This window comes from Chelmon rostratus, chromosome 5 (assembly GCF_017976325.1).
Source record: "Chelmon rostratus isolate fCheRos1 chromosome 5, fCheRos1.pri, whole genome shotgun sequence".
Lineage (NCBI taxonomy): Eukaryota > Metazoa > Chordata > Actinopteri > Chaetodontiformes > Chaetodontidae > Chelmon > Chelmon rostratus.
In genome coordinates this window covers 13,079,935-13,089,786 of record NC_055662.1, presented here as the reverse complement: position 1 = coordinate 13,089,786, position 9,852 = coordinate 13,079,935, and the positions used below count along the sequence as shown (strand labels likewise).

The 9,852-nt window shown below is 41.0% G+C and overlaps 2 protein-coding genes across 2 annotated transcripts; one reads left to right on the top strand and one right to left on the bottom strand.

The window, feature by feature from the left end:
- The first annotated feature begins 524 nt into the window (after nucleotides 1-524).
- On the top strand, nucleotides 525-6,021 carry emb (embigin). Its single transcript, XM_041937815.1, has 9 exons — nucleotides 525-637; nucleotides 1,294-1,371; nucleotides 2,144-2,327; nucleotides 2,809-2,891; nucleotides 3,031-3,167; nucleotides 3,919-4,080; nucleotides 4,913-5,030; nucleotides 5,126-5,156; nucleotides 5,258-6,021. Exons 1-9 carry the CDS (start codon nucleotides 565-567, stop codon nucleotides 5,316-5,318), a joined length of 927 nt encoding a protein of 308 aa, XP_041793749.1. The 5' UTR covers nucleotides 525-564; the 3' UTR covers nucleotides 5,319-6,021.
- A 563-nt stretch (nucleotides 6,022-6,584) lies between these two features.
- mrps30 (mitochondrial ribosomal protein S30) lies at nucleotides 6,585-9,852 on the bottom strand. The gene is made up of 5 exons (XM_041937721.1): nucleotides 9,246-9,852; nucleotides 8,521-8,666; nucleotides 8,158-8,263; nucleotides 7,402-7,578; nucleotides 6,585-7,122 (listed from the first exon to the last, which is right to left on the bottom strand). The coding sequence occupies exons 1-5, from the start codon at nucleotides 9,850-9,852 to the stop codon at nucleotides 6,863-6,865; spliced, it is 1,296 nt and encodes a 431-aa protein (XP_041793655.1). The 3' UTR covers nucleotides 6,585-6,862.

The following is a 9,852-nucleotide window of genomic DNA, read 5'->3' as shown; positions in this document are numbered from 1 at the left end:
TGAAATCTGCTTGAGTAAGTGACGGTTGAAAAGTGGCTATTTTGAAATCAACCCTGTAATTTTTAGTACATTACATCTATTTAAGACAGCTCAAAAAGCAAAATTGTTTGATAAGTGAATGCATTAATAGTAGTAGCAGTTCGTTTCCACTCACTGCTGTTTTCATGAGGACAGGCAGGTCACGTGACCTTCAGCTGCCAGGACATAACAGGACAGGACACCTTGCAGAAAGCTCCACAGTAGGCACATAACAGCACTCAGGTCGGGACGGATGTCGTATTATTTTATCAAACCACACGCACATGGCATGCTTTCTTTCAGCATGCTTTGGCCATGTGTAAGCCTGCAGGATGGGACACTGCAGCACAGCACCGAGACATGAACCCTGTCTGATTGAATAATGGATGGAGTCAGCCACCCACAGGCTGCAGCGTGATATCATGGCTGCGTCACTTGTGCTGCTGAGGGAGGAGGGGAGGGCTGGTGAGACGATGCAGCAGGCAGAGAGAGGAGAGGAGCACAAGTGAGAAACCTTCCTACAGAGAGGACAGAGGGAGAACAATCATGTCAGCCTCCTGCAAGCAGCTCTTGTTTCAGGTCCTCCTGCTTCTCATCTCCTGCAGACACATCAATACAAGTAAATGACTATTTGGGTTCAATTGTGACTGTGTGTAGTTGTGTTAAAAGCTCGCTCTGCCTTCTCTTTTCCCCACTAAATCATCTGCAGTCTTGTGAGGACTAGACAAAAATATCATAGGACTTCCATACCATCATGTGTCTGCTGTATTTTGGTTTGAAGCTATGTCTCCTTTTTAACGTCCCCAAATGCATTCTTGTGAGGGTTAAAATTTGCAGTTTTTAAATCATCACGGGACACTGAAACTCATGAAAACAAAGGGCAATTACTTATTTAAGGATTGCACTGCACTGATGTCTTTTTATGCACTATTTAAAAAGCAGAAATTTGTTGTTCATTTCTGCAGATTTCAGGAAATGAACAGCTTTATTTTTTTTAATCATAATACCACTGAAATTTGAAATGAGAAGGATCTAATTTTGTCCTTTACCCACATTTGATCTTTCTCTCTATTTATGTAAGTGTTTTTTCCCTAGATTGTGTATATTTTATCGTCATTATGACTCGACAGAACCTTTCAATTGCATCTCTTATTAATGCTTTTTCTCCCCAATTGTAGCCTGCTCTTACGATAAATATTGTCAGCTAGTATTAAATTTAAATCACTCAAACATGCAGGTTTGTTTGTGTTCATGTAATTATTTATCTCCTGTTAGAATCACCTGGCCCAACGCCCCCGCCACTGGTTCCCATCAGCCCCCTGCTCACACTTGAAAGGAGCGTTGTCTTCAAAGGTAAATGTCCATTAGATGACACGGCCTGCGAAGGCACAGAGTGAAACGTGAAAGAAAAGAAAGAAAGTGGTTAAAAGTTGTCAATAATAATAACAATTAATAACTAACAATAAATTTAAAAATGTAATGTAATGAATTTAAAATGCACCTTATTGTAATTTTACACCAAATTGTGAATTTCACAAAAGTCAAAAACTGATCTGGCAGTTGCTGCTACTCTGCTAAGCTAACATTAGCCTAGCTACTTGTTTCTATCTATCTTTTTTTATCTATATTTCTTCTAGCCATCTTTCTATTCTTGATTTTTTTTTTCTGCTCTACTTACAGCATGTGGAACAATAAACAAAATTACCAAAGTGTTAGTTTGTTGAAACAGATGACAGCCTTTAGTCAAGGCTAGTTGTGGCTATCTCATGCTAGCTTTAAGGATTCAGCTCTCTTGCTTTAGCTGCACACTTCACATCTTGGTTTGTTTTTTAGCTGTGTTATGTTGTAACAGACCATTTAACAGGCAGGTTTTCTTTGAAATTATGCATTTCCATGGCATAACAACTATTTTATAAATGTCAGATTTCTGTCTGATATTGTGTTATCCACCACTCCATCTTGAGCTTAACATTTTGGCGAGGTGGTTAATTTAGCTGTAAAAGGTAGCATTATGACAGAGGTGGGCGCTTTGTCATGGCCACCAGTGTCTGTTTATTTAAATAACATCACAGTTTCCTGAATGAACAGGTGATTTGCTTGAAATCCTTCTGCGCTCTCCACACAGGCGTAAATCACACGGAGAAAATTGAACTGCTGAACCCCGTCAGTATCACACTGGAGTGTACCTGGACCGGCAATCACAACAAACTGCCAAACATAACTGGGTTCTGGACAAAAGACGAGCATGAAATTGAGAACAGCCGCCTCACAGTGCAGCTGGACAATGAGCAGTATAATCTCAAACGAGTGTGAGTGCTTCACGAGTTCATCATTCCAACCATTATCTTCAGGAAGTTTTAGCCTAATTTGTCTTTAATAGGTAGCATCTATATGCTGTGTTGTAATTTTAATTCAAGCATCCGTGCATCATGATTTGCAAAAATATTTTAATAATATGCACGTATACAAATTAATTAGGTACATTTTTTAATGCACAGTAGCTTGAGGCCTCGTGTTGGAAGTCTCAAAACTGGCTTTTATCAGTCAGTGCAGACTATTTCTGCAACTAATTTAATAAAAATAAAGACTTAATTCACATAAAAGCAAAGCATGCTGAGTTACCACCACTACTAATTTCTTTAGATTGCAAATCATCTTAACACATTATAGCAGAATAGTTATTTTGATAAAACAATCATATATACAGATTTTTTTTTTAGATCATTTATCCTCAATGTTAAATAATAACACGTTTTTGTGTAAAATCTCGAATCCATTTTTGCTTTACAGGTTCAACATTGTCAGTGAAGAAAACCTTGGAAATTACTCGTGCGTGTTTGGGAGTGAAGCCAAAATAGACTATGTTTTGGCAGGTACAGATCACATCCTTTATATGCTATCAGCTTACTAAGCTTCTGCTGCTTCTGTTATGTTCAAAGGGAACAAAATGCAGCCTGTGGAGGGCCATTTTCTCATTGTTGTTTTTTAATTGTTATTCTTCTGGTCCACCAGCTCCACAGATTGGTGAGGTGCGAGATAAGCCGATAGTCAGCTATGTGGGCGACTCTGTGGTAATTCCATGCAAACTGGAGGAAACCAAACCGAAGCCCAACTCCTGGAACTGGTATAGAGCGAATGGAACAGACAAGGTTGGTGAGCTGCTCAGAGACGTCTTTTGTGTGGTTTTAGGTGAGATTTGTGTCACTGGTGACTTTTAAATTGACACTCATTCAACATTTAGCTTACTTTAAAGTTTGATTTTGGCTCAATTTGGCATATTTGGTTCGCATCAGTAACAGATCCAAGCTTCTTTAAAACTGTTGACATACTTTGCTCAATTTTAAGTTTGAAAGATGAAGCATAAAAGCTACATCTACAACAACTATTTTGAGAATATGTATTTATCTGTTATAATCAAAATATTTTCACCAAACAAAGTACAAGAACCACCAGTTAATAGCTATTCCACAAGTAGCCTCTTTCTCTATATACAAGTTTCATTTTTCCCACTATTTCACTGAAAGGTGTGCTTTTTACTTTTAATGGACAGTGATGTCATGATGGCTAAAAGAGCAAACCATTTACTTGTTCAGTCTTGACTCCCTTCACTTCCTGTTTGGTTGCTTGAGTTTGAGATGTGCAGTTTGCTTCTCATGTCACCTCTCTCAGAAAGGAAGTGCATTTTTTTCTTTCTGGAAACAACTTAAACCTCAACTCCTCTTTACACCTGTTATTTATGCCGAGACGTACACTCTTAAAGAGGCACTTCGCTTTTAAGAGTCTCTCCGTGCAGTTATATGTGCCTAACATGCCGTCCACAAAAAAACCTCACGTTGTGCAGAGAACTGATCTTCAAACACACGTGTGGCCTCTGACGTGTTGGACTCGTATTTGTCGTAGGAGCAGATTTTGCCTGCTGCAGAGCCTCACCGCTATGAAATCAAAAGTGAAGAGAGGGAGACCAAACTGCTCGTGCACAACCTGACAGAGGCAGACTCTGGCATGTATTACTGCGGCGCAGTGTACGCCATCAGCACCGCGATGGGCCACGTGAAGCTGAAGGTCAGATGTGGAAAGTCACCAAGCCAAAATACATTCACTCAAAGACTGTGCAGTTCTGAGTATTTGTAGTTTCTGTTCATTTATACTTCTGCTGCACTACATTTCACATTTCGCTGACGAATGCAAAAATACAAAAAGGCAAAATAACAAAGGGCAAAAATACAAGGACTGGTAGCTCAGGAATTCAAGACGGGTTCACGGAAAGCACAAGACGTACGAAACAATCTGGCACAGCACAAAGGGAGACGCGGACTATGTATACACGAGGTAACAATGAACAGGTGGAGACAATACGGGCGGGGCAGACAATCAGACGCACGGGAAGAACACCAGGAAGTCAAGGGTCTGAAATGAGAGGAGAGTTAGGGTTTCACAATAAGACAGGAAGTGCATGACAAGACCTGACACTGTTAACAGACACATCAGCAGACACGAAGAGACATGACAAGACGTTTTCATTTTCACAACTGTTTGAGACTGGAGGACTCACAAAATGGCAAATATTAAGAAAAAAGTCCCAATTTTTTGTAGCAGAACTTTTTTTGTGTCATTTCTACCCCATTAATCATCTCACAACCCCTCAGATAAATCTTGTGATCCTCTGCAGGGACCTGAACCCTACGTTGGGAACCACTAGACTAATCTACTAGCTGTATATAAAGTGGTTAAAATGAGCTCCACCTCAACTAGCTTGCAAAATGCTACTTATGCAATGATGCATCAGTATTAATCCAATACTCACATACATTATAATATAATACTTCTACACTTTATGTTTTGAATGCAGGATTGGAGCATTTTTACATTGTTGTACTGTTATTGTGACTTAAAGGTCATCACCTTCCAAGAGCCCCTGAAGCCCTTCATAGCCATCGTGCTCGAAGTGATCGTCCTGGTCGCCGCCATTCTGCTCTACGAGAGAAGTCAGTCCAAGAAAAACTACACGGCAGGTAGTCAGACGGCATGCGGAAGCTGTTGTTTGTGTCACTGTGTATTGTGTTGTGCAGTTTGTTGTGTTGTAACCTCAAATTATCTGCCATCTCAGGAAATGGGACGAATGACCAAACTGACACACTGTGAGTACTATTGAAATGCTGCATAATGTATTTATGTGCCTCCAACAGGTGCTTTTCTTTGTGTCTGTTTTTCATGATGTACATTTTTATGCCCTCATCAGGACACAGGGAGAAAATAACGGATCAGAGGGAAGTTCATCAATGAGACAACGGAAAGTTTAAAGACTGTAATAACTTCAACCCAGCAGATCCGAGCTTCTGTAAAACTGTTTTTTTTTCCCAAAAAGTATATGAACTATAGAATTTAACAGCAATATCTTAACTATTTTAAGAATATGTTCACCAAATAATTTGCAATAACCACTTAATGGTCATTCCTTTGATTCTTACACAAGTAGCCTCTTTTATGTATGAGTTTCAGTTTTCACTTTGTTTCACTAGGAGACATGTTTTTTTATTTTTAATTGACAGTTGTGGCATGATGATTAAGAGTATTTACCTTTTTTTCTTTTTTTAGTCATGAACCCTGTATCCCCTCACTTCCTGTGGAAACCTACACGTCACTATGCCTTCCTCTCTAAAAGGAAGTGTATTTACATCTTTCTGGCAAAAACTTTAACCTCTTCGCTTCTGTTATCTATGCATTATGTTTTCTGAGCCGTGCCTTACACTCTTAGAAAGGACCTAACCATTCATTTTGTGCTTGCAACCACTTTTCTGTCACTTTTTAGAGTTTGTCCTCGCAGTAGTGTGTGCCTAACATGCTTTCCTTAATAACATGTATGTCAAGATATATCATCATATATGCAGATGCTTGTCTTGCTTGTGTCGATGTACCAGAAGGTGGTCAGGAAGATGATCTTGTCTCCTAACTGTGACTTCACCTGTGTGTCCCGCATTGTCAGCCTTCACTTAACCTCAAAGGTGTGCCACTGGAAACGTTAAGCAAATTAAAACTACACAAGTCACTGTGTTTGTTTCAGTAGCTTCTTGGAAGAACTATCAACTTGCTTTTGACACATTGTGTTGGTTGATATGGAAAGTTGCTGTGGCTCCAGAGGGAGCTGCGTGAAATCTGATAAACTGCTTCAAGTGATGTCCCTTGAGTCAGCTTCAGTTAGTGCTGGAAATTATACGTTTGACGCTGGAAATAAATCTGGTGGTGTGGCGTTAGAAAGAAGTGCGCTTACCAGACTCTATATACTCTATAGTCTGCTCCTCATCTCTGCTAGCAGCTAGAAGCTACATTAGCCGCTAATTTAGCAGGCAGTTTCAAATACGGCCGAATATCTCTGGTTCTGCTGCATTAAATTTGACAGGTTTTTTTTGGACAGTCCATTGTGCGTCTGATAGTGTTACAGGAATGCAATGCTAAGGCTGTGTGGTGTTCCTTTACAGGAAAGTGAGTGTATGAGTAGAAAGATGTCTCATAAATGTTAAACTTTTAGTAGTAAGTTTAGTAGTGACAAACAAGATTGTCAGTTTGAAAAGCATGGTTTAATTTCTGCATAAATACAGTCTGCACAATAATAAGAGACATGCATACAGTATTTTTCAGTACTTTGTTCAGTTTTCAAACTAATGTTTAACACAGCTTAATATAGATTTTTCTGGTTTTTAGAACATTACATTTTATACAGTCTGACATGTTGGGCTCTTTCTCTCGATGTGTTTCATCTCTCGATGGCTTGGACAACACAGACTAAAGGGAGTCTCCCCAAAGACATTTTTCAAAGAGGCAAAGACGGAAATCTGATAAAAAAAATCTACGGCTGGTTCATGAGGAACTGAACCAGAAGCTTGATGACGTCGTCGTTCAGACCCACAACCTCTCCATCCTTCACGCTCTCGTACAGTTGCAGGCTCTCAGTGCCCCACAGGAGGTTTTTTCTGGGGTTGTTGGCGTCCGTCTCCACAGAGAGAGCCACTGTGTTGAGCTGGTAGCAGAAGAAGGAGAAGAACTGGCCGTCTGTGATCACAGCCTGGGACACGAAAGGCCTGGTGACATCCTCGTGGTTCCAGAAACCTATGGGAGGCAAGAGGGAAGTGTGACCACCTGCCATATTTTCTCTCCTTAACTAAAAGTCCACCTTTATTCAAATAGAAACAATAACTTGGCCTAATAGGGATGGTGTGACATGAGGAGGATGAAAGCAAATGTGCAAATACATGTAGGAGAGAGCTGAGTTTCTGCTCTCAGCACAAGGAAAAAAAATTAAAGAGGAATACCATAAATATATATACCAATGAATATATACTGTATCATAAGCTCTGCTCGAATCTCTTTTGTGTATCGATAACTCACCCTGGTACATGGCCTGAGCTCCTGTCCAGGCAAAGAGGCTGGCAAGTCCATTGGCTCTGAGGAAGAGCTCCACCTGATCAGACTGCTGGTGCAAAGCCATCCGGTCTCTGTGGTATCGGTCAGGCACCAGGTGGAACTGGGTGTGACCATAGCATGCTGGGTCTGGCAGCTTGGAACCTAATGATGACACCAAGAGGATGGGGTGTAATGCAAACCGAGCAAAGCTGAAAACATCACGATTGTCATTTTTTTCCCACACTTTTCTGCTGTTTCATTATTTGAATCTGCAAATTCATCAACAACGAAGATAATGGTAAGTTATAGCTTGAGAAAAGATTTTATGTGGCCACTGCCTATTAAGAGATGTCTTATCTAAGGAAATGGGATAGCACTTAACATGGAACATAAAGGATACAAGAAAGAAAACAAAGAAATGTAAGAAGCCTATAGAAGACTACAACAGTTTATATTATTACACTATGGAAGACAAGTGCAAAAAACAGTGTTGGCCTCCCGTCATGTTATCTTCAAAAACATGAGAAACAACCATCTCATAGACTATGATTTGGAGAAAATGACAGTACTGCAAGTTAGACTGTTTGCATATAACTGAGTGAACAGCTGCATGTTGGCGCCCCCTAGTGACAGTACGAGGTAACTGAACCATATAACTCACATAACCAACATACAACATGCTAAATTTACGTTCTTTGGGCTACTTTACTTGTGGATGTGACTGGACTCTTGTTATGTTACCTGTAAAAATATTGTTGTCATACTGTCTTCTGAACAGAGGCATCACGTTGGGAGCTAATGTGATCTCTGGAACTTCAGCTGCATAGGAGGCTTCCAGCGGGGTGAACTACAAGGAATTAAGATGACAGTGATTAGAACAAATATCACACATCTGACTGACACTGAATGGAAACTATTACTGATGTTTTCAGCCTCTGGTGTGAAACGCATCACCAAAGTGTGTCAAGTTCAAATTTGTAACACTTTTTAACACCTTTCCTTGTCTGTCTGTTTACGTGATTTTTTGTCCTGCAATGGTGTACCATGATTTGCTTTGAGATACTTTTGCTCTGGTTTAGTCAGTTTGTCATGTATGAGCTCTACCTGTGGCAGCTGTTGAGTTATCCTAATCTGGCTGTGTGGGTGGTCATCAATCTGGAACCTGGTTGGCTCTTGACGGCCTCTCCGGTGCCCCTTTGGGATGATCCTCTGTCCTCTCCTCCAATAAAAGTTCACCTGGGGATTAATATCTGATAAAGAAACACATATGTTAGACTTGTAGAGGTCACACAGTCAGGTCTGTGGAATTATCATAATCTGGTCATAGAGCTGAGCTGAACATCAGTGTATAGTAATGCTGATGTGAAGATGTTGGTATATGCATAATCATATCTGTCTGTATATCAAGCCTCATTCACTTTTTGGAAGGCGTAATTAAGGTATCATATCTGCACCCGTATAAAAACATATTAATCAATACTCTAAGGCAGAGAAAATCAGCAAATCCTCTACTTTCCCAAGGGTATCCACATTGCTAATAACCAATTCTCAAGATCACCTGAATTAATATGCTCTCCAAACCAATTAGAATATCAATCACGTGGCATTATTGGTGTCAAGGAGTCAAAACAGTATCAGGAACCTGCTCTATTGGTCTGTCACTGATCAGCAAAAATAAGGCCAAGCAAGTAAACCCGTGCACAGTATTACTTTAAATGTTGTTTCTGAGAGGCACGAGACCTGGAAAGTATGAATTCAATGTGCTAAAGTGGATGGCAGGGCAGCTAAATTCACCACAGTTTGACTGGTGCCACATCAATCATCCATACCTAGACTGGAGAGGAGGAACAGAGGATTGTATTTGGCCAGTGTGTAGGTGAGTCCAGTCACCAGGTTTCTCAGTAAAGGTCCAACCATCTGCTCCTGATATCTGTACAGGAAAGGTTTGCGTTTCTTCATGTGCCAGTGCTCCTGCAAAATCACACGAGTGATCATGGAGCGGATGTCCGCGAACGCATCATTTTCAATCCCCGGTACTGTGGCTTGAGCTGCGGCTGGCGGCGAGCTCTCCTCGCCCGCGGTCTTCTTCACGCCTAGTGTGAATTTCTCGGGCAGGCCCGGGATATACGCGGTCTTGGTAAAGTGCTGGTACCATCTGTCTGCGTTCCGTGCCCACGTTTGAGGGTAAACCACAAATTTCATCCGCTGTATGCGAGTGACGAGGGAGATCTTCTCTTCCAGAGGGGAGGCACATATCTTTTGTACTTGTTCCTCAACCTGTCGCCGCCGGGCAGATTTACTTTTAGCCGTGAGAGAGGGAATGATGGGGGGATACGCGGGCTCCTGGACCACAGCCTCGGTGTGGACAAGCTTTTGGTTACTAAAGGAAGGCAGGCTTTTGTGGAACAGCAAGGGCAGCCGTCTGTGAGCCGCCAT